The sequence below is a fragment of the Protopterus annectens genome, chromosome 4.part1, assembly GCF_019279795.1.
Source record: "Protopterus annectens isolate FY-2018-M chromosome 4.part1, PAN1.0, whole genome shotgun sequence".
Taxonomy (NCBI): Eukaryota; Metazoa; Chordata; order Ceratodontiformes; family Protopteridae; genus Protopterus; species Protopterus annectens.
In genome coordinates this window covers 137,610,076-137,636,096 of record NC_056734.1, presented here as the reverse complement: position 1 = coordinate 137,636,096, position 26,021 = coordinate 137,610,076, and the positions used below count along the sequence as shown (strand labels likewise).

The following is a 26,021-nucleotide window of genomic DNA, read 5'->3' as shown; positions in this document are numbered from 1 at the left end:
TGCTCCTATAAAATGAAAAAATTGCTAGAATAACAGGATTTGCATTATGTATTTTCTTTTTTTTTTCAAAACAAGTTTATTGTTTTAACATATAAGAGAAATATAACAATTTTATACAAATAATTAAAAATAGGTATAATTATAATATTCAACAAAACAACTAAAGTATTTACAAAGACATCCACTACAATCAGATCAATTAATTAAACTAAAATACTGTGCTATTGAAATTAGAATTTTTTTAACAAATTTTGTAAATTATCCCATACAATAAAATGTGATGTTTTTCTAGTTGTTCTCATTCTAATTGTGCTTATTTCCATATGACACATTATATTCATAACATTTTTAAATTCATTGAACGAAGGAGGTGTATCTGAAATCCAATTTCTAGTTGTTATTTTCCTAGCCACTGCTAGGATAGACCATAACAAGGGAAGCTTAATCTTTTTAACACATTGAGGTACAGGTGTGTTGAATAATATAAGAGACTTAGAAATAATGAAATTATCTGTAAAAAGAGCCTGCAAAATTCATTAATTGACTTCCAGTATTCTTTCAACTTCATACAGTCATAAAACATATGAGCCCAGTCAGCATTAATTTCTACATTACATCTCTTACATAGATTATCTTTATTATTAATTTTATTCATCATCAAAGGTGTATAAAAAGATCTATGTAAAAATTTCCATGTATAAAGTCTCCAGACAATGGAAGATGTAGTTCTATAAGCAGATTCCAATATATATATTGTTTATCTTGTTGAGTTGGTGGGTCCCCATTAATAGAGGTGAAATAATTCCAGTATGAATCTACATTGTAAAAAGTTTCTTGTCTGATAATTTTATGTATATATGAAAGTTTACCTTTATCAGAAACTTTATGCTGTAAATTTATTATCAAGTAATCAATCAGTTTTGGAATAGATTCTTTAACTGTTATCGACATTAGATCTATTCTATCAATGAGATGTTGTCTAAAGATCTGAACCTCTAACCAGCAAGTTTCTCTTAGATCAAATTCTTGTTTTAAGAAATCTAGATTTTTAACTTTATTATCAGATATCAGCTGATATAAGTACTTTAGATTATTATCTATAGCTAAATGAGCTCCTTCAGAAGTAGATGACATAAGCATACCCTGAGTATAAATTATAGGGAATACAATAAAATTCCATTCCCTATACTTAGGGTGCATGAATATAAAGTTACGATAACTAATAATAATATTTAATGGGTAACAGACCATATGTTTAGGTGTAATAGGTGAAGTACAAAATTCCTTTAGCAACCACAACATGGAGTTATTTATAATCATGTTTTTATGTGTTAAGGAGATTTTCATGAAGTGCATACTAATTAGCTCCCAATAATCTTTCCATTTTGTGACATATGACCGATCTATTAATAAAGTAATAACTTTTATAATAGAAGAGATAATATATAAATTAAAGTCTGGAAAAGAAATACCCCCTTGAGACCAGCTATTAGTATGTTTCTTTAATGCAATCCTAGGTCTATTAGGTGCCCATAAGAAATTTAACATTAGTGTATTCAGTTTCTTGATAGTTATTTTTGTAGGTGAAAGTATTATTGATTGTATTAAGTATAAAATCTTGGGGAATATTATCATTTTAATAATTGTAAGTCTCTCCTCCATAGTAAAAAAACATATTATTCCAGGTATTAAAAAGATTTTGTATATTAAGAAAACAGGTATTATAGTTATTATATATAATAGATTTAATATCTTATAGGTTCATAGGTTCATACTAGGCTATCTGCCCGAGGGCATTTACAAGCCTAGCCCATAGTTTTGTGGCTTACGCCACCCCTTTAGTATGGGGAACTATACCCATTATTTTGCTGTGCCTCTGTTGAGCAGTGACACTGAGGTAATCCCTGGGGTATATCTGCGATCTCCCATCCATTGGTCAAGATTTCTCTTGAACAAGGCCAGTGAGGTGCTCTGCCTCACATATACCGGGATTTTATTCCACAGCATAGGGAGTCTTTGGGTGATGAATCTATCCCTCCAGCACGTCCTATTAATAGCCGTGTCGAGGTTTAAGTTTCCCGCCTTGTGGCTCTGATGGATCTAGATTTTTGAGGTGAAGCATATTCATCAAATCTGGGTTTGACATGGCCTTGTATGTTAGGCAAAGGTCACCTCTGAGCAATGTGAAGCGACTGAATAGAGCTGGAGTTCTTTCAGTCGGGCAGCATAGGACAGATGTTTGAGACCCTTTATCCTTTTGGTGAGGAACTTTTGTGGCCTCTCCAGCTGCTGCAAGTGTCGGGTCAGATACATTCCGAATGGGGCATTGTACTCAATCATTGGTCTGATGAGTGATGAGTATAGGGAGACTATGACCTCCCTTGATCTAGATGAGAATCCCTTCATGATAAGGTGGGCAATGTAGAAGGTCTTCCTAACTACTTTAGCTACATGGGTGTCGAATGACAGACTACTATCAACCTGGGTCCCCAGGTCCCTGATAACTTCTTCTGTACTCAGTGGATTGCCACCTATTTGGTAGCTAGGGGTAACCATGTTTTTCCCGAAGGGTATGACTATGCATTTTTTGGCATTTAACTTTAGGCCATGGCTCTGGCACCAGTTATCCGTTTCTGTGGGACCCTTCTGAAGGGTATCTGTGTCAGATGTGTTTTCTACTATGGCCCAGTTTGCAGTCATCTGCAAACTTTGTCAGCCATAACCCTCCTGTGTTTGCTTGTACTTCAGAAAAGTAGATGCCAAACAAGAGTGGGCCCAGGACTGAGCCCTGTGGTACACCACTTGTGACAGGCTTTGAGTCTGACATGGCGCCAGCAACTCTGACCCTGTGGGTTCTGTCACTCAGCCAGTTTGCAACCCATCTTGTGATGTATGGGTTAACATTTAAGCTGATGAGTTTTTCAGTGATACCCGAGTGGGGTATTGTATCAAAGGCCTTCGCCAGATCGAGGTAGGCTGTATGGACTGCCTTTCCCTCAATACTATAGGTATCTTTAGATAGTATTATACCTAAATAAGTTATCTGACCTGAGTTGGGTACATATTTAGTAAAATCACTAATGAGAGTATTTTTTCGTGTATATATAGGTAGTATTTTAGTTTTTTCTTCATTGAATATTAAACTAGAAATACTTTTAAAATTCATCATTTTATCAAATAAAGACTGCATAGAATAATTAGATCCTGCTGATGTAATTAGAACATCATCTGCAAAAAGTTGAATTTTTGATGTTGTATTTTCTTCTATTTCAAAACCCTCTATGTCAGTACTGTTTCTAATCAAATTAGCCCAAGGCTCCCTTACTAAAGTGAATAATAGTGGAGAAAGTGGACATCCTTGCTTTGCACCTTTAAGAATGGGTATTTTTTGTGAAACATGTGTTCCTACCTTAATATAAGCCGGCGTTCCTTTGTATAAATGCTCAATTAAATTTACAAATGCATCAGAGAAATTTGTGCATTTCAGTAAGGTAAACAGATAGTCCCAACTTACTGAATCAAATGCTGAACCTATATCAAGACTAATAAGTGTTAAATCTTTCTTTAATTGATTTTGCAAATAGGAAAATGTTAAAGTTCTTCTTATATTATCAAAAGTATTTCTATTTACAATGAAGCCCGTCTGATCTATGTCTATAATGCCGGGGATAATTGTCTTCAATCTATCAGCAAAAATACTCATAAACATTTTATAATCAACATTAAGTAATGAGATGGGTCGATATGAAGAACATCTAGTTGGATCTTTATTAGGTTTTAAAATTGGTGAAATAAATGTATATTGCCAAGATGGGGGGGGTTATTAACTCAGTTTGGGCCAGAATAAAAACCTTATGTATTAATGAATATGTAGTTTTAGAAAGGATTTTATATATCTCTGGTATAATACCATCATTACCCGGTGCTTTGTTTGATTTAAGCTTATTTATTTGTGTAATAACTTCTGTATATGAAATACTCTTGTCCAATAGTTTAATCTGTTGTTTATTAAGCTTTTTATTCATGTTTGTGGTTATAAACTCCTTTATTTTATCTTTAGGTTCCATGTTAATGTTGTTATGGTTAATCTTGTGAAAGTGATTTCTAAATTCATCCAGTATTTCTGGTATACTAGAAACATTCTTCTTTTTCCTTAGAGAAAAGATTTCTTTGATATGGTTTTGTTTATTCAATCTTTTTGTTTTATTTTTAAGTCTATGTAAGTATTTGGGGCTTATTGAATAAGACAAAACTTGTATTTCTCTAAAGTTATTTTAACTTTATGAGTTAAAATTTCTTTGTATTTCTCATTTAGTTTGTTTATTTCTTCAATAACTTTCTTGTCCATAATATTTTCTTTATTATTATGTTTATAAGAGTCTAGTTTACTTTGAATATCTAACAATTCCTTATCCCAAGATTTCCTTTTGTTATTATACCATCTGATACTTTGTCCATATAGATATGATTTTAAGGCATCCCAAACATAGACAATGGAGACTTCAGGAGTATTATTTATGTCTAGAAAATGTTGTACTTCTGAAAGTATATATTCTTTATAGTCTTTTAGCTGAGTTAAGTATGCTGGTATCCTTTTGATCTGAACATTATGAGTATTTTTTATCATGAATTCGAAAACAATTGAGTTATGATCAGATATAGGACATGAAATGATTTTGGAATTAATTAAATCTGTTACCATCTGGTTAGAAATAAAGACCCTATCTATTTTTGAATAAGTTTTGTATCTGTTAGAAAAAAGGTGTATGGTAATGATTTTGACTCTATCTGATTATTAATATCATTCAAATGATAAGAATTAGCAAAATCATTTAAATGTTTTGCATTAGATGTAATTCTTCTTTTCTTTATAGTGGTAGTATCACTTTCATGTAGTATACAATTAAAATCACCAGCTAAAATAATATCCCCTACAGAGAATGATATGATCTTATCAATATGATGTTTCACTGTATTAATACCAATTCCAGGTATCCAATATACATTAATTAAAGTGTAAGTCTTCCCATTAATTTGTATTGTAACCATACAAAACATTCCTTTGTCATCCTGATAAGACTTAATGGTTTTAGGAATGGGCATACTTTTATTCCATAAAATAGCCACTCCTCTTTTTCTGAGTGTGCTCTGAACTAACCAATACTGTATACTTATTAGTGGCTAGTTTATCAATATCTTTTTCAAGAGATGGGTTTCTTGAAGGAAGACTAGATTGGCCTTGTGTAGATTAATGTATCTTATTAGGCTTGCCCTTTTACACGGATTATTCAATCCATTAATGTTTAAAGAAATTCCTTTTAAAGATGTCATTTGGCATTTTTAAAACTCAAGAATCTTATGATCGAAATAACAAATAACAAGATAAATAATGTTACATCTCCTCTTTTAGGTGTACCTTTAAACATAGCTGTATTTATTAAATCTCTTATGGGATTTTGTATAGGATTCAATTTTGTTTGTAGTGACAATGAGTGTACAAAATATATTGTGGATGTCAAAACTATATACATATAACAATGAACAAGTGAAAATAATGTAAGGATTAAACCTTGCATCCCGCCTGAGTTGAAAACTCCAACTTAGAGCAGTATTTACTACTCAAGTTAACCCCTACCCTAAGCAGCAGTACCTCAGCTACCACCTTATCAATTTAATACTAGTTATATTTAACTGAGGTTAACAGTTTTCAATTCAATTATCTATCAAGACAAAGCTACACATTTGGTAAAACAGCATCATATAAACTAAAATAAACTTTTTTTTTTTCTTTTAAAACTGTTCATACTATTATATAGATCTATGTAATATATAACACTTGTATTCCAATAGCATTCAAATAATCTTAATGTTAGAAATCAAGAGGAGAGAAAATTATGTTCTAACATTCATTTAAATCAAAAACTTTGGCTAATATGATTCAGACATTACATGCATTAAGATGCATCTATTTTCTGTCATGTGAATTCTATCAACAGCTTCCAAAAAAATCTTGAATTGTTTGTATATGAGCATTTACTTAAACTCATTATTGTCAATAGAGTAAAATATTGTATTCATAAAAATTATTATAAATCAAATTGCATAGTTATGCAGATTCTCAGAAACACCTGCGTTATTACCTAAAAAAAAAAAAAAGCCATCACACACATACATATACACACACACATATACACACACACACATACCCACACACACACACACACACACATACATATATACATACATGCACACACACACACACATACATATATACACATATATCTAATCTCACCGAGCCGTGCCCCTGCAGAGCACCATCCCACTTGCCGTCCCCAGAACAAATCTGTCCGCTTCACACAAAATAATGCACAGCAAACACATACTAGCAACCAGATTTTACAATCATGCTAACCTACTGCTTTAAAATATATCACATGACATTTCTTCCAGAATAGAGTTATAAGATTATTTATGCTTGTCAATCAGATGAATTAAATGAGTTATAGTAAAGTATATGTTTGGGACACAAGTTTTTAACACAGATTATTATGCTACTGTTAAGTAGATTTTCAAAAACATTTAAGTAAATGTTTCATTTTCTATGCCTTCTAAAATAAGATATTTACTTGCTACAAGAAACTACATCATCTAAACTCATCATAACTGACACATTTTATGAATAGAGTATTTTTCCTGAATCTGTGGTGTGTCAGTGTGATAACCTTGTCAATGTTTATACTAACTGCTTTCAGTTTCTCTGTGAAAATTCTGTGAGTGAAGCTTCTGAGGAAACTCATGGACACTGTGCATGAGACAGCCCACATCCCAGATTGTCTCCCTTAACATTTTGGCGGGAAACTTATTAAAACTTGTGGCAAACATTCATTTTGTCAATAGAGTAAAACATTGTATTCATAGAAATCATTACAAATCATATTGGATAGCCATGCAGACTCTCAGAAAAAAAGCCATCACACACACACACACACACACACACACACACACACATATATATATATATATATATATATATATATCTGATCTCACTGAGTTGTGTCCCTGCAGAGCACCATCCCACTTGCTGTCCCCAGAATAAATCTGTCTGCTTTATACAAAACAATGCACAGCAAACACATATTGGTAACCAGATTTTACAATCATGCTAACCTACTGCTTTAAAATATATCACATGACATTTCTTCCAGAATAGAGTTATAAGATTATTTATGTTTGTCAATCAGATGAATTAAATGAGTTATAGTAAAGTATATGTTTGGAACACAAATTTTTAACACAGATTATTATGCTGCTGTTAAGTAGAGTTTCAAAAACATTTAAATAAATGTTTCATTTTTTATGCCTTCTAAAATAAGACATTTACTTACTACAAGAAACCACATCATTTAAACTCATTATAACTGACATATTTTATGAACAGAGAATTTTTCCTGAATCTGTGGTGTGTCAGTGTGATAACCTTGTCAATGTTTATACTAACTGCTTTCAGTTTCTCTGTGAGAATTCTGTGATTTGAAGATTCTGAGGTAACTCAAGGACATTGTGCATAAGACAGCCCACATCCCAGATTGTCTCTCTTAACATTTTGGCGGGAAACTTATTAAAAACTAGTGACAAACATTCATTTAGCAGTGTAAATGCATCTAAACATGACAGAACCTCCACAATGTATTCCACAGATCATCACAGCCTCTATGCAAGTGAAATTAAACTCAAAATTACCAACAAGCAATAAAACTCAGCATTCTTCTCCCAACTCAATTTTCATACAAATCCTATTATTCACTGTGCCCACACAGTCAAAAGCATTTCTATATATTAATAAAGAAAAGAAAAAGAGAGTAGAAAATAAAAGGGAGTGAGGCAGAAATAAAAAAATGTAAGAGAAAGCTGTAAGAAGGTATATACAATGGAATGTTACTTACTGTTTATATTAATAGAGTTAAAAATAAAACATATTATTTACTCTTATTTAGTTCTGATTATTATTAGTTAAAGCATGACAGATTATTTACAAACAAGCATAAGCAGTATAATCAAGGAAGTATTATGTATTTTCTGAAGGATATGAAGTCTCACACTGAAAAGTCTGTTATTTAGTCACTTCAGTCCTCAATGATTTGCCAGAAAATAACAAATTTTATGAAGAATAGAATGAAAATATGAGGTGAAAATCTGAATAGTTGAGAGCTATGCTTCTGTCCTTTGAGGTAAGCTAGTGAATTTTAGCAGATACCCATTATGGAATTCTGTGTACACCTTTTAGGATGTTTGCACTGTATAACTTTTTGATCACAATACCTTAATAGGTGCTAGCAACATTGTGGGTTAAGCCTCTGTGTTCAGTGATGATACAGCAATGTACTCTTGTCTTTTCAGGGATCAGCATCAGTGTAATGCTAATAGAGTTAAAACTTGTATGTCAGTACCATTTGCTGTCAGTGATGGCATATGTTTTTTTTTTTTTTTTTTTTCTTTCAGCTTCAAGCCCTGCTTCAGATCTGGTCCAAGTTGCCACCAAGGGATGCACTGGAATTACTTGACTTTAACTATCCTGATCTTTATGTGAGAAAGTATGCCGTGGACTGCCTGACACACATGAGGTATGAAATGAGTTGTTGTGCATGGCCAATGTCTGTCAATAGGACATTGCCTCCTTTTAAAATGCACAGAATATTGTACCTATATTCTGATATACCGTCTGTTACTTGAGTAAAGGATATAGTTTATAAAGCAAAAAGTCTTAATTTCAGCATGGAAGAGCAATGAGGGATTGTGTAGTTCCTGAAGCTTGAAGTACAAAGAGCCCCGATGAGCCAGGTCATGTAATACTGGCTTTGTGAAATCCATTTTCCTTTATTGCAGTACTTTGTTTGGCATTTTATCCTTTTTGGTTGTGTGCTGTCCCACATGACTTATGCTGTAGTACTTGTGCTAAATTATAAAATGTTGGCAGTAGGATAAGTAGGTTAAAACTAATCTTCAGATGCTAATATAATTGTGTTCTTGTGTATTGTTTTAGGTACAACTTTACATAATGTATTGATAAAACTGTCTATTCAGCACTAAAGTATATTTCAAATGTTTCTGACTTATTGGGATGCACTTCATGCCTTCACTATCATGATGTCACTAAGGTTTATTTTCAGTTCAGTGGCATGATCATAGGGAAAGGTGTGATACGAAAAGCTTTTCCACCAGCAAAAGGAGATGCCAGACACCTAATGCTGCAGAAATGTTGTTCGGCACTTCGAACACTACTTTGTATAGTACAAAGATAAAGAATTTTTGTTGACTAAATCACTTTAACCAAAAAGTCCTTCAGGGTTGGAATGAAAAAGGGCCATGTGGATGATTACTGTAAGTCATTTAACAAATACCAACAAACTATTTTTTTTAAACATCTGTATTAACATCAGCTTTAATGTAGTACGAGTACACTTTCAATTATAAAAGAGAAAGCAAACCATTAAGTTTTCTTTTCCTTTGTACGCATCATACCAGTATGATTTTTGTCTCAACAGTTAAGTTTAACAAACATTCCGCACATTGCTCACATCCTGCTTTCTCTGAAATTTCACTCCTGAACATTATTCTGTATGCATTGCTTCCACAGACTCTATTTCTATGCAGTTGACTCCTTCCTTTTTCTAAAGATTACACCTCCGGATGTTTTTATCTTTAGAACATTCAACAGTTCTGTCACATATGATTTTGTTTTTGCTTTCCATTTCATAGTAATTGTTTTTTGGCAGCCAGCAGTGTTAAGATTAGTACGGCCTTACTGTGTATAGGCAATTCAGTTTTTTTTTTTTATCCAGGCTATAAAGACTCATTTCCTTAGTTAAAATTTCCTCTCACCCCCCCCCCCCCAACATTTTTGACAAAGTGCCCTATAAGGAGTTTTTAAAATCTGTCAACTTGTTACCTCCCCTTCCCCCAAAAAAACATGTTCTCATGTACCCTTGTCTTTCCCATCACATCTTCAGCAACAGCTGTCTGCCTTTGGAAAGCTTCTCTACAATCTACTTGTGGTATAGGTTCATAGGTTAGTACTAGGCTATCGGCCCTAGGGTCTGGCCAAGCCTAGCCATAACAATTCCCTGGCTGTTACTTCCCACACTATTTACTTCCCTGGACCCCTGTCTAGCAGGGCAACTGACATGATCCCCGGGATGAATTTCATTTCTCCCACCAATCGTCAAGGTTCCTTTTGAAGAGGGCCAAAGAGGCGCTTTGCTTGACATGTATGGACAGTCTATTCTAGAGTCTGGGGAGTCTCTGGGTCAGGAACCTATCCCTCCAGCATGTTTTGTTTATTGTGATGGCAAGGTTTAGATCCCTGGTGCGTGTGGCTGTGAGGGACTGGGATTTCTTTAAATGTAGCATGTCCAATTGCTCTGAGTTTGACATGGCCTTGTATGTTAAGCAGAGATTGCCACTGAGTAGACGATATGCGACAGAGTATAGCTGGAGTTTTTTAAGGTGGTCAGCATAGGGCATCTGCTTTAGGCCTGTGATTCTTTTAATGAGGTATTTCTGCGGCCTTTCTAGTTGTTGTAGATGTCTTGAGAGGTACATACCAAACAGGGCGTTGTATTCTATAATGGGTCTAATGAGGGATGAGTACAGTGGGACAATGACCTTTTTTCTGGATGAAAAGCCCTTAGTGATGAGGTGTGCCACATAGAAGGATTTCCTAACTGTTGTGGCGATGTGGTTATCGAAGGTGAGACCACTGTCCACCTGTGTCCTTAAGTCTCTTATGACACTTTGTGTTTACTGTACTGCTGCCTATGTGGTAATTCATGGGTACATGTTTTTTCCCAAAGGGGATAACTACATTTCTTGGCACTGAGCTTGAGCCCATGGCTCTGGCACCAAGCATCTGTTTCTGTAAGGCCCTTTTGTAGAGTATCCACATAATTTGGGGATTCAATAATGGCTCCCAGTTTGCAGTCATCTGTGAACTTTGTTAGCCAGAGTCCCTTAATGTTGGCCTGTACTTCAGAGAAGTAGATGCCAAACAAGAGCCGTTTCAGGACTGAACCCTGAGATACTCCACTTGTCACTTGTCTGGAGCTGGATTCAGAGTCCGCTACTTTTACAGTCTGCGTTCTTTCAGTAAGCCAGTATAAAAGTCGTTATAAAAATATCTATCCAAGTGGAGGTACTCCACTTGTCTGGAGCTGGATTTGGAGTCAGCTACTTTTACATTGTGGGTTCTGTCAGTAAGCCAGTATAAAAAATATCTATCCAAGCACTTCAATGGAAAACTTGTAAACCTTCTAGATTATGTTGCATAACTGTGAGCCATACAAATGTCTTCCCATTATTTCTTTGTGTATTGCCTTTCCATTGTCTCTTCCTAGTCATTCTAACCTCCTGTGATGTATTCTTGTACTTGTGCACTATTTTATATGCCCTTCTAATTATCACTGGTTTACTGCAGCTTCTGTTCTTGTATAAACTGTAAACTGGATCAGAGCTGGTCTTTCATTTAACACTCCCCTGTCCATTTCTTTATGCTTTTACTCCGTTATCATTCCATGGTATGGAAGGCAGTCTCGAACCTGCAGTCATTACTTCTGCTTGGCCCTATCCCACTCTGATATACCCCTCCTTTAGCTATTTGCTCCCAATACCTTGGTTCCTTTGCTAATTTTCACCAATAAATTCCACCTCCCTCTTGCCTGTTTTTGTGCCCCTACTTACAGTCATGCCTGTTGGTAAAAATCTCTCTTCTCCTTTCCTGTGTTGGCTTAGTTCTCAAAATATTTTCTTCTACATTGTACATATAATATTCTGCATGGTTGTTACTGTTCTCCTTAAGCGTCTGCATCCATAATCATACTCTTCCCTTATTTCTTGATTTCCTCCTTGTTTCAACATCATTTCTTTCCATTTTGATATGTAGCCTTCTGCTTGTGCTATATAGGTATATGTGAGCATTAACTGTGTTGCTTTAAAGTATCCCTTCACATCTTGTATTCACAAATCACCTTGTGTTTTGGGGAGAAACAACTTAATCCACTTAACTCTTGCCCTGTTTTTCTCCCAATAAATTCCTTCAATTCTTTAAGTATGTTACACATTTTTTCATCTGGTTGATAAAAATGTGCCTGACCTGTTGACAGTACTAAAGGGACTAAAAAGATTTTCATTGCTTGGTTCTTGCTATCCGTATCTGTTGTCAAGAGCTTCCATCTTCTCATATTTTGCATTATCTTTTGTTTAGTCACTTCCCACATATCCTTAGCTGCCATAATAGAATCCTTGTTATCCAAATGTCTAAATACTTCATCTTTTCATAACTTCATAAATATGGGTATTGATGAAACCATTTCACGTATGGGAATATAGTTTATTGCTATAGCCCTTGTTTTGTCTTAATTTGTTTTTTTTTATTCTAAAAAACTTGAAACTGTTTCAAAATGATACACAACACTGAAATATCCTTTTCTGCATGTATCAAATGCAAAATAATATCTTCTGCAAATAAAGCTATTTTTTCTTGATTACCATACCAGTTATACCATAGAATTTGAGAGTTTCTTAATTTTTTGCCAGTGGCTGCAAGTATAAGGTAAGTAAAGGAAAAGAGGGTGTGACACCCCACCACCGGTAATCAAGGAGCGTCAGTCCTCACCAATGGCATCAGTGGGGGGCGTACACTAGGAGGATGACAGGTACACACACAGTGTTTCCAGATGCAGCTCTCTGTATCAAGTGCGATTTCCCTTAAGAGCACACAGAGACCACAGTGAGTACGAGTTTGGTTTTTCCCTCTTTCTCCAGCTCCCCACTAAGACTCCCCATAGGCACAGTTAAGATCTCAGCTGAGTGGCCAAGCTAAGACCTCCAGCACTGTCTCTGTCCATCCAGTGCTTCATGTCCCTGCCCAAGGTGCTGACACACACACTCTTTGAGGTTTGATTTACACACACACAGACACACACACACACACACACACACACACACACACACACACACACACACACGGGAAAGGCTGGCACAGGTTTACTAGCTATGCTTCCTTTTGCCCAGACTATACGATAGTTATATATAAACAACAAAGACCAACAGTGAGTCCCAGCTCTACCTTCCAATAAAAATTTATTTCGTTGAACAAAATAAATGGTAAAATCTTCACTACAAAAGCTAAATATACATGTATGAGCAAGGGTGTTGTTTATGTTATATTTTGTGATTGTAATAAATATTATATTGGAGAAACAAAAAGAATGTTAGCAGACAGGATTAAAGAACATATCAGAGATGTTAAAAATAATAAAATTACTAGTCCTATTGCTGAACATTTTAATTCTGTACATCATGGAAATATTGAAAATATAAAAGTGTCTATTTTGGAACATGTTCCATTATATTATAATGATGTTGATAGGCAAAAAAATATGCTAAGACAAAAGGAATGCATTCTGATTATGAAATTTGGGACTTTGCAACCACATGGAATGAACAGAGAATGTAACTGGCAATGTCTTGTTTAAGACTATGACTTTAAATACATTTAGTATGTGATTTGATTGTTTAATTATATAATTGATTAATTACTTGTTTTTTGTATATATTGCAAGTGTTTTATGAGTTTTACTGTTTTACTCTGTAAAGGCTGTTGGCCGAGGCGCTAGAGAAAGGACTTGTTCAACTAAATAAATTTTTATTGGAAGGTAGAGCTGGGACTCACTGTTGGTCTTTGTTGTTTATATATATATTTTTTGCCTACTGTTGTTCAATTATACGATAGTTATCACTGCCACCAGCCAACTGCTTATCAGCTGCTTTAAGGCCCTTAGCAATGGGTGTCCAATCTTACTGCGTAATATCAGTATTAATACAAATGGTAGTTTGACCAAGAGCAAGGCTATTAGGAGTGGCCCACACAGTGTCACCAAATAAATATGCAAGTACTCCCAAAACTTAAACATCTCTAAACAGGTCAGCCACAATGAAATGTTTAAATACATTTAATTTTCTTCTTCTTTCGGCTTTTCCCGGTTAGGGGGCGCCACAGCGGATCATCTCTCCACTCATGATTGGCAGTGGAGTGTTATGGTGTCGAGTTGTCAGCCCGGCACCCAACCTTCCACAGAAGGCACACATACACACTCACACCTATGCCAATTTAGAGTGTCCAATTCACCTACATCATATCTTTGGGATGTGGGAGGAAACCGGAGCACCTGGAGAAAACCCATGCTACCACAGGGAGGACACGCAGACTCCGCACAGATAATAAAAGAACAAGACAATACTAAATATATATTCACAATGACATCAGAGTTCTAAACCACAGGAAATATTTAAAACAACATTGCAGGAAAGTCTCCAATAAATAAAGAAACATATCTAAACTTAGCTTTAATATAGTTCTGACTGTATCTGAGAGAGTTATACTGTTCCCTAGAAACTTACTTCATCCGAGCAAGGCAGATGTGTGGTGAGTGGTTCTTGTCAGGTCCAAGACAGAATGCTCTGTTTAAGAGACTCCTCAAATTAATATCTGAAATATTACTGCTGGGATAGCTTGCAGAATAACACAATTTCTTGTCATCTGACTATCCCATGTGAAACCCCCACTGCTGGAAACTTGGCAGTATTTAATATCTACCTGTGAAAGCACATAGACCTCAGATCTTTGGCAGATGCTGGAAGTCATAAAACAATTGCATTCTTTCATACTTTCAGAGGTAGTAAATAGTTCACTCTGAATACGATACAGAAAGCTCTGTAGTACAGACATTATTTCTCCGGCCTAGCTTATAAAGTAATTTAATTTCAGCTATTTTTCTGAAGTTAACCTGCTGTATTCATTTTCACTGTTAAAATGTATACATTTAAACAGTTACAACAGTGCTTGTACATTTCTGCTCTGTTCCAGTAGGGCACACTGTGGTTAGATTTTAAGCACAAGAACATTATAAAATACCTTTTTAACACACGTCTCTTCAAACCAGTTTGATATACACATGACATACAGTTCTAATACATTTGTAACACCGGCTTCTGATCTACATCGTGTTGATATTCACAAATAACATATAATTATTTACAAAATTTCAGATAGCTGTGCTGATAGTATCTCCTTTTGTTACAGTGGGCACCCTGCCTTGTTCTTCAGTTCAAACCAATGTTGAAAGAGAGGATCCCTCCCACCTTGATTCTTGTTTTTTAATCTCCATATATCGTAATCCCATTGTTCAGTCAGGAAATGCAAATACTGCCATTGCCCTACTCGTAAAATCCCAGCTAATTTTGTTGAATTCATTCTCTGCATCAAGACCCACCAAAAGTAATGGGGTCTTCTTGTAGTCTGCTTCCCTTTGAATTATCATTGTTCTGTTAATGCTGTCAAATGTATCCACCCCTCCACAAATCCATATCTGTCAGTTCTGGCAAAACTTTATCCATTCTCTTAGTTTGTATAGACATACGGGTATACTTCTAAATTTCAAAGTTTCAAAACATTGACTTTCTTATTGTCGAGACCATAAGATCAAAGTTTTGAAACTTTGAACAATTTAAATGGAGATTGCTCTACAGCGCAGAATGGTATGGTATATTAACCATTTTTGTCACTGTAGTAAAATCTCGGAGTTGGTATATTTAATTAGCAGGGGGTATGAGGGGTGCAGGGAGACTTGACCCCCTGCAAAAATGTAAAAAAAATTATTTTTTTTTTAATTTAAATTTTGAAGTTTCAAAACTTCAATCATATGGTCTTGACTATAAGAAATTAGACGTTTTGAAACTTTAAGATTTAAAAGTAGACCTAGACATAAATAAATTATAACCATCTTCAGAATTGAGACTATCTATATGAAGTTAGGTTTAAAGGTCTTTGTTCTCTTTGAGTGTTATAGCCACCACAGCTTTCTTCAAAGATGCTGACACTGTGCCTTATTTTGAAATGCTGTTAAAGAAAACCTTCTAGAGCATCATTACCTTTTCCTCTTAAATTCTAAATTTCCTCAGGAATATCATTTATTCCTGGAGGCTTCCCTGTGGATTAATTGTACATCACCAGTTTTGTCTCGTCCTCTTCCATCTTGGCTATTAATTCTTGAACCTCATCTTCCTCTAACATTGGCATATACAAGTCTTCCAAAAATATTTTCATGTGCGCCTTTTCTTGGCTCCCCCTATTCCTTTGCTTTATGCAGATCTTTATAGAAATGCTTTTCTTAGTCAGTGTTGCAGTACTGATTATTGGGTCTTCATGCCATGCAGAAATCTGTGACTGGCCCAGGTTTCCATAGTCGTTACATCATCCCTAACCAAAGGACATCCGAGGACCGATGTCTGGACATTTGGGTATAAGTTTGTCCATCAGCACCATCTTCAGTTCTTTCTAGCCATGCATTCTGATGTGCTTTACCATGTGTACAGTATGTTTGCAGTCTGTTGGCTCATTTCTTTTCTCCCCCAGTTATTTAGGAACTGTATTGGGGATTTTCCTCTTCTAATTTAATGTTTAAGATGGTTAACAATTGCTTGAAGTGTGGAAAGCAAATCTCACATAAAGGTTTTCATTCACTGTGTCTGTTCTGTTTGGGGCCTCAACATGATGTTTAATTGTCCTGATTGTGCTAAATTCCAAGGGAGGAACCTTAAATACAGCACTGAAGTCCAAGCCACCCATATCAAGTCCTCAGTTTCGGCTCCCTCCACACCTTTGCAACCCCCAGCTTCCACTAGCATTATCCCAGAAAAAAACACAAAGACAAAAAATTCAAAGAAAAAGACACTGAAGAGATGGCTGATGTCTCAGCCCATGCTATCAAGTGTACTGACAATTCTGGTGAAGTGCCTTCACAGCCCCCTTGTCTGATGATTTCTGTGCCCGAACCCTCTGGCGCAACCCCTTGGTAGGATGCCATTGTTCTAGGACTACCTCTCAGTTCTTCCACATCAACATTGGTCAGGTCTGAGGTTGTTGTGCAGGCCACAGCTTCCGATGATTGTGTCATAGGTTGTGAGGGAGACATCTTTACTTCCTCAGCCTTGTAAACCGAGACCACCATATTGGTCGACTGACCTCAATCCTGTGTTTACTTTGACAAAACTGATGCCTAAACAGAAAAGAACCATCAGCATTCCTCTTCAGTCTCCTGTCACTTTAGCTCAAACCGAAGCCCAAGACCTCTTGAAAATCTTACAGGAGTTTATGGCCTTCATGAAATCCAGGGAGCCTAGCCACACCCAGACCACTACCCCTGAAGCCTAGGTAGGTGGGCTTTCAAGAAGATTCACAATCCTCATATTATGAGGATGAATAAGAATTATCCTTCTCTGAGTACCTTCCAATCCAGCCTTATCCAGAGACTGACTCATCTGCACCCCCCCCCCCCAACCTCTCTTTCCAGGGATACCCTTTGTAAAATAAAGGAGGCTTTTAATTGAGAAAGCAAACAGTTCTTTCAAACTTAGGCTCGCTTTAGGGGAGTTATTGAGTTTGCCTTCACCTAGATCACTAGCTATTCCCCCCAGTGCATGTGGTGCTTGATGACATTTTTGAAGACTTCTTTATGTCCAGACTTCTTGCCTCCTGCTCCCAGAAAGCCTGATGGTTTTATAGAGTGCTTGACTCACACAGGCACATTTACAAAAACCTTAAGTAGAACCCTCAGCAGTTTCTACTGAATCCACTGAATGGATGCTAAAGGGTGCAACTAAACATCCCCTGTATAATGACAGGGAAAGCAGACCTTTAGACAGGTTTGGCAAGAAGGCATATATTTAAGCTACCCTTTCAATGAGGGAAATTAATTGCCAACTCAACATGCTGAAGTACTTAGAATCCTTTCTGGACCAAATTAATACTAAAGCAGAGACTGTTTTCAACAAAGCTACTTCTAAGAAATTTCAGAATGTAGCTAAACCAACCTTACAGGTTTACAGTCACTGCTTAAAAAGTGGATATGATCTAGATGCATCATGCAGAGCAGCTGCCACTGTCTCAGGCATGGCTCTGGACTCAATCACACTTAGACCAGGTCAAGGCAGAGCTATTGGATGTTCTGGTAGACAAGGAGTTCATGTCTGGACTCTCATCTGAAAAGGTTTTTGAAAAGCTGAGCAAAAAAGGAAAACTAACTTAAAACAGTGAAAGTGTTGCCTATCACCTATCCCTAGATATAATAGAAACTATTCTTATAAGCTGTGGACTCCCTCCACCCCAGACATGACAAGGGGAGGCCTCCTCATGTTAATAAAGCCAGACAATCTAGAGGGTGCCAGCTGGAACAAACACATAGGCTAGGAAGCTGCAAAGAACCCATCCAGCACAGAGCCCAGCTGTGACTATCCTCAGCCTCTGAACCCTCTTCCCATATCCACCCACTGCCCTCAGAAAGGAAGACTCTTAATTCCTACAAAAATGGAAAGCCATTGCCAAGGACCAATGCCCCTTTCAAATCATAGAAAGGGTCTACTACTTTCTGTTTAAAGAATTCTCCCCTTTCCTATGCATACCAAAACCACCAAAAGAGCAGGAAGGTCTCTTAACACCTCTCCTTTTAGACTTGGTACAGCAAGGATCCATTCAACCTGTCCCTCCAGTTCCAGAATTAAAATGCTTTAATTGAAAGATTTTTCTAGTCCCAGGAAAAGAAGGCAACCTGGAAGAATCTCTGGACCTGTCAAGGCTAAACAGATTAATTTATGCCAAAATTCAAAATGATAAACTGACAAATGTTACTCCCCATGAACTTCAGAATGCATACATGGTTACTCTTGACCTAAAGGACACTTAACTTTGTGTCCATTATTACACACTACCATCACCAAAAGTATCTTCACTTTGTAGCAGCAGGCTTGCACTACCAGTTATGTGCTTTACCATTTGGTCTATCTATTGCTTCTAGAGTTTACACAAAGTATCCACTGATAGCCCACTGCAGAACCCTAGGGTTTTACATTTACCCTTACCTGGATGACTGTCTCATCCAGGGAAAATCTACAGAGCAAACTCTAAATGCTTTGCAGGTTGCAACAAACTGCTTTAAGAAGGTCTCATCCTAAGCCTCTGCCAGTCTCAAACTCTTCCACAGATAAAGATTCTCTTTTTTGGAGCCCTCATAGTCTCTGTGTAGAAAAAGCCTTTCTTCCACAAGAAAAATGTCTTTCCTAACAAGCTACTTGATCAACTTGCTGCCAAAGCAACAGTTCTCAGCAAGAGTGTTTCTCAGGATCGTTAATGGGTTCTTGCATACTCATGATCCACCTTACAAAACTACTTATGAAAAGCTGCAAAGGTTCCTAAAAAACAACTCATGGGAGCAGCATTCTCAGATCCTGGAAACGCTCCTTCCTCTACTTTCATGGCCATAAAATGAGCTGTTATGGTGGAAAAACACAATTTTACAGAATCCAGACACGCACATTTCTCTGCCAGGGGCAGACAAGACCATCACTACAGAGAACTCAGTCATAGCCTGGGGACCATAAAGGTGTAGGATCTGGAATCCCAGCTCAGATGAAGGGTACATATCAAGAGTTGTTAGACTGTGTTTAAAAAATTTCATTGCTAGGCATATAGCTAACATCAGGAACTTTACAGAGTTGGACAGACAACACCACAGTCATGTGGTACATAGCAAACAAGGGGCACCCTTTCTTATGCAGTCTTGGTGTGACTATTTGCGTGTTAGCATAAAGCCTGAAACTGGCTCTTGGAGCATCCAACATTCTGGGAAAGAAAAATACAGTTACAGACTCTTTAAGCAGCATTCCTGCTTTAAGGAGTCCTTGGATCCCAATGAATGGTTGCTGATGAGGGAGACTTTCTTGGACTTAACTTTATATGTAGAATCCCCTCGATCTTTTTGCCTCCCACCAAAATACACAAGTTCAGAGGATCTGTTCCAGAACACATCAGGCCAAGACATGGAAAACGGACACTTTCTCATTCAAATGGACCAACTGGTTTCTGTATGCCCTTCCATTCTTACCCCTGATTCCTAGGGTTCTGATAAAGGTCAGGACAAGACCAAGCATGATTCTCATTGTCCCGTACTGGCTGAGACAGCACTGGTTTTCCCTTTTTTTGACCTTTAGCAAAGTGAGATTCCACCCTCTCCCACAGGAGATAGACCTCCTCAGCCAGGCAAAGGGCTCAGTATTCCATCCTCACCTAGCCACACTCAAACTGATAGCCTGCAGGACTGAGTTTTAACACCAAAAATGTCAGCTACCCCTCTGAGGTGGTAATTATTCTTAATGAGGCAAAGAAACCCACCAGCAGAAAAATAATAGCTAGCAAAATGGAAGAGATTCTCTATCTGGTGCCATAGCGAGAACACCAGCCCTCCTCAGTTCAGTCCTTTAATACCTTTTGAATATATTGAGACATTCATATTCTAGCATTGAGGTGCATGCTTCTGCCCTTTACTCTTACCCCCATCTTAACTATCTCTAAAAGGGGACATTCACTTGAGACCATGCAGCAGGACCCAATTTCCTACCTGGAATCTCAAGTATGTGCTAGAAAAATCTTACCCTACCTCCCTTTGAACCAGCAGCATGTGCCCTGTTAAAGATGTTCATTTGGAAGACCACCTTACTAATTGCCATCATTTCTGCAAGGAGGGTATCTGAGCTTCACACCCTTGTGTGCAAAGAGCTTTTCACAGCGATAAGGTTAACTCTTAGACGTAATCCATATTTCATGCCTAAGGTGGTATCAGAACTTCTAAACCAGGCTTGTCCACAAGTCAGTTGTCTTTCCAAACAGAGCAATTCCTTCATTCCCTAGATGTACACAGACACATCAGGTACTACTTAGGACAAAATCCCAAATAGAGCAGAGTAACTGTTGGTTGCTTTCACAAAGGGGAAAGAGGGCAGACCTATCTCCAAACAAACCATATCCAGCTGGATAGCCAGTTACATTAGGTTCAGTTATACTCATCATAGAAAATGTCTTCCAGGTAATGTCAAAGCCCATTCCACCAGGTACAGGGCAACTACCACTGTCTTCCTCAAAGGAGTTCCTACACAGGCCATCCTAGAAGCTTCTACCTGGAACTGTGTGTACAAATTTACAAACCACTGCTAGTTAAGCATCACCTCAAGAGCTAGAACAGGGTTTGCTATGGCCATCCTGCAAAATCTGATTTCCTACCCGCCAGCAGCATCTCCTACCACTCTGCCACTAGCTTTGGAAGTCCTCCCAAGGATCAGTATTGTAGCATTGACTGTTTAGTACACTTTACAGCTGTGGAACATGTATTGTAATTGTAAATGTTCAAGTAGATCAATGATGCAGCACAAGCTCCCACCCTCCACCCCCTCTATCTGCTGATCCATTCCTTTCCCCCTTGCTGGGTGCAAGGGAGACCAGAAACTCCCATGGATAGATCCTTCATCATCCCCTCTCCCCTTTACTTGGGTATTACTACCTTAGATAACACAGCCATCTGGGGAGGTTGTGTTGCCTCCGGCATCAGACTGCTTGAACACAGCTTAGAAAGACCTGAAGATGGTGCCAATGGGCGACTTCCTTGTACCCCAAAGTCCAGACATTAGTCCTCAGATGTTTGTCATCTACAGATGATGGAAAGATTGGAAATAGGGCTGGTTGCAGGCTTCTGCATGGCAGGATGACCCAAGAATCAGTACTGCAACATTGATCTGCTCAAACATCTACTTACGGCAAGTGTGACACAACTGTACTTTCCCAAAATATCTCTAATACGTCTGTAGGATCTCTAGTTATTTTTCTAATCATAGGCTCCCTTAGCTTGGCAACACCCTTTTCTGTTTTATGTTGCCTAAGTTGTTATGATGATAGTTTTCATTCTCTGGGGTTGTTTCCAAAAAATACTTGCTTAACAGCAACCTTTCTAAACTCATGCATATTATCCCCATTTATTTTACACTGGAGTAAATTCTGGAGAAAAAATGGGGTCAGCCATGTTACCAATAACAGCAGCAGCTTCCCCAGGGATGGGCACAGCATTCTGACACAACAGGGAAACTTTTCTTGTTCCCTCTCCAAGGACTGAATCTCGAGTAGTGTGTGTAGTGTATGTAGTATGGTTCTATCCTGGTTGCAAATTTTTTTGTATGTCATCACATGATAGTATCTCATTTAAACTCCTCTGGACATTTTCTACCTTCATGTAGGATTTTTCATGGTGGTTCTTGACATCATTATTTGGCTTGATCTTTGTTTAACTTCTGAGGTCCATCATACGATAACATCTGATACCTTGCCACAGCTGCTGAAGACGTAGAGCCCAGAAAGAAGGCAATATTAGCCTGTCATTCATTTACTCGCCCTATTGTGGACTATTATAACTATGCAGTAATCTTTGTAGTGGGCTGCTTGGGGCCCTTCTCTTATTGACATTCCCAAGAACATGCGGATTATGAGTGTTTCCAATTTCAGCATTTGTTTTGCACAAGTCTTCTGTACAGAAGAGTCATTTATGTAGTATTTTGGTAACCTGGCAAGTGACCTGATCAAACAGACAATTTTTAGTACAACCAAGGATGAAGAAAGCTAAAAAAGCATGTGTTAGTAGTTTCATTTATGTTTAACTGTGACACTGTCAATGTTAGGTTAGTATTTCCTCTCATTCTGTGTAGATTTACTGGGGCATTCAAGTTTCCATTATCAACATCATGAAGATATAGCTTTTTTCTTTAGGAAGTATTTCCAACTTGGGTGATTGTAGAGTTCGGCAGATGAAATTACGTAATCTCAACAGTCCTAAGTTAACATGTCATGCAAATGGCTCAGTCTCAAGTATAGTGTTTCTAGGAACAGTGAACTTCAAGTAGAGAAAGCTGAGGAGCAGAGATGGTTCAAGTATATGGTATAACGTAGAAGGTGAGTTAGAGACATTATTGCTAAGATTTTGTGGTGTGATCCACAAGCTAGTTGAACATTTGCACTGCCAGATCATGATGTGTTTCTTTTCCAGTTAAGTAATGGTGCTGCCTCCTAGTTCAATGTTAATTTTAGCTGCTGCTGACCCTGTTTGCTAGTAAGCACTGTAGGTATAAATCTGTGTGTTCCTCATACCATAGCTGTTATGTGATGGCTGACTTTGACCCAAGATTTTCATCACTGACTCTCTTAAATATGTAATGAAAATTTTTTTACAATGTGAGCATAGAAAAGATAGTGACACAAGCCATGGTTTGTACAGTGGTTAGGACTCTGAGGTTCTGTCTGCATTAGTTTAGTCAAGAAGGATTTGTTTGAATATCATGATATAAGCTGTATTGTTAACAGGTGACTATCTGTAAATGTCCTTCTAGTACTATGTTCATTTAACTAGCACTCCAGGTATTTCCCATCACATAGCCAACATCAGGCACTGACTTTCTAGTCGCTCTCAAACTGTGATTCCTTTTCAGTTTAATTCTACATCATTGCTTACGTAGATGCACTGGTATCCTGCACTTGCAGACTTTAGGTCCTGTTTCTTCCTTAATGTGCCTTGAAGTTTTTTTGAATGACTGTGGAGAATCAATTATTACCTTTAATTTATGGCTGATAATTAGAACTTTCTTCTTGGAAATTAAAAAAAATCTGAATTAACAAGTGAGGAACATCCTTCAAGTTGTCTTTTTTTGCTGATGGTGAGTCAGGAGCTCCCAGAACATACAGTATCACTGGGCATTTGGCAAGCAACTTAAAACATTTCAGATTGCTTCCAAAGAGGCAGGCAAGGTGAACAGACATGCTGTCTCCTCAGACTAACTTACTGACTTGAACTTTATGAGCAAGATTAAATTATTTACATAGAGTGGTAAAATGAATCAAATATGAAGCCTGATTGTAACAGTGGAGGTAGCAGCCATCACTGCATTCTTCTGTAAACATGGCAGATGACCAGTTCTGCTGTATATAATTCACTTGTACCATTCCTGACATGACTGTCAGCATTCAGGCTAACTCTGCTGCTGTTAGAACAGCCAACATACATTGACAGCTTGCAGTTAAATGTTACTGTATTGGCACTGCTCTAGATATGTATAAATTCAAGGGTCTGGACGACATTCACCACAAGGTATTCTGAAGACTAACAAGTCTTGTAAGAACTTGCCTTCCTTTTTCAAGCCCTTCCTGAGTTTATAGCCTAGGAGTAAAGAGGGTCTCATGTTCCAGTCTAAAAAGGCAGTGTAGAGGGAACAGTTAGAACTGATACAGACACAAACCAGCTCCATGATGTAGAGGAATGCAACTCTGACTGCAGCCTAAATGATCCCAGTTTGACTATCAGCTGAGGTGTTGGGGAGTTAGGCAGGAGGATGGGAATGAGTGACTATTATCAGCTTTCCCATCCAGTGGGTAAGGGGGTCTTGGGTTTAGCTTGCACTGTGGAGTGTTCACCGTGGATGCCAGTTGGTGTCGCCCTTTTGCAAAGCAGGCTACTGTTCTACGGTAGCTCTGGAGCTGGAATAGGTGTATCACCAGAAATAGGTGCTCACTGTGAAATGTGGAATTAACAGTAGGTGTCATGATATTAAACAGAATGTGGAATGACTGAACATAGATAAGGAAGTATTCTTAGAGAGGATGGTAGTCACTTGGGAATTTTACCCCCAGTAGACTTTGATAGAAAGGCAGTCAGTGTGCATTTGCTTACAAGGAAGGAATAGTTGTACAGGTTTAAAATGAGAATGACATGATGATAAGGAAAATGTAGTTGTGTTTGCTTTAGGAAATTAATTCTGTAGAGAAAGTAATCATTCCAGAATTTAGTTCTTGATTTAAAATGTTGTTCAATGACAGTATTGTATGTCCTGTACTTCGTTTATTCACAGGATACCTCATAGTTTTCCTTGTAATTTTGTACTTGTACAGCTCTTGGAAATAATGTATATGGATGAACATTTGTTGATTTTGAGGAATGGGGTCATTGAGGTGGAAATGCTGCCAAACTGGTTTGGGCACGGAACAGTCTGAATTTATTGTCCCTCAACCATATGCAGCATATTAGAAAGTAACATCACTGACTGCACAAATAAGAATTTTTCTTTCTGTAGCATGAAACTATGTTTGCCTGCCTAATAATGAATACCACTGTTCACCAGTAAGTTTGTGAAACGTGAATTGGATTGCATAGATTTGTTGTCAACCAATAACTGCATGTGATGGTCTTCTACTGTACAGCCTGAAAACGTCATTCCTTATGGTTTAATTTTTTTTATTTTCAGTGATGAAGAACTTTCACAGTATCTCCTGCAACTGGTCCAGGTTCTGAGATATGAACCATATCTAGATTGTGCCCTTTCCAGGTTTTTATTACAGCGAGCACAAGCTAACCGGAGGATAGGACATTTCCTGTTTTGGCATCTGCGGTAAACATTAGTAGTGAATTTTGCTTATGAAGTGTTACATAAATATGTAAAATGCTTAGCAAGGTGTTGTTTAACAAAGTAATATCGCTAGCTGTTGACGTTGGTTTTTATGTTTTCCTCATTCAGAATCACTTCCTACTTTAGAAAACTTTGACTTGATCGACGGTTGTTTCTGCCATTTTGCCTTAAATATCCTTCTCATTCATTTCATTTGCAGGTCAGAGATGCACATTTCTTCTGTTGCCACTCAGTTTGGCCTTATCCTTGAAGCATATTGTCGGGGAAATGTAGCTCATATGAAGGTACTTCACAAACAGGTATGGCAAAAACTTTTTTACAAGTATGATGCATATATTCAAAAGATACCCGTGTTCCAGCATTAAAGGTCAACTAAGAATACAAACTAAAACAAATAAATATAGCCACACTCAACAGAGCAAAGGCCTCCTGGCCAAATAATATTAAAATGCAGCAAGTTCCAAAAGTTATGACCAAGAGACAACCACTGGGCAGCAGCTTATCCAGTATTAAAGTGCGTATTTGAATAGTAGAAACGTACTCGAATAATAAAAAATCCAACAGTTTATTTTACAGGCACCAGGTAAGCGCTTTCACTAACAGCTTCATCAGACCGTTAAATTTTAAAACCTCCATTACTTTAT

The 26,021-nt window shown here is 37.3% G+C and overlaps 1 protein-coding gene across 4 annotated transcripts in view; it reads left to right on the top strand.

Annotated features, from left to right (window-relative positions):
* The window catches only part of PIK3CB (phosphatidylinositol-4,5-bisphosphate 3-kinase catalytic subunit beta), a gene marked incomplete at its 3' end in the record, with an annotated part of 1,563,003 nt that overhangs the window by 1,064,186 nt on the left and 472,796 nt on the right, over window positions 1-26,021 (top strand). For all 4 annotated transcript variants that reach the window (XM_044070037.1, XM_044070038.1, XM_044070035.1 and 1 more), the window contains 3 exon segments: window positions 8,500-8,621; window positions 25,216-25,359; window positions 25,577-25,676. In XM_044070037.1, the coding sequence (XP_043925972.1) occupies window positions 8,500-8,621; window positions 25,216-25,359; window positions 25,577-25,676 (366 nt within the window).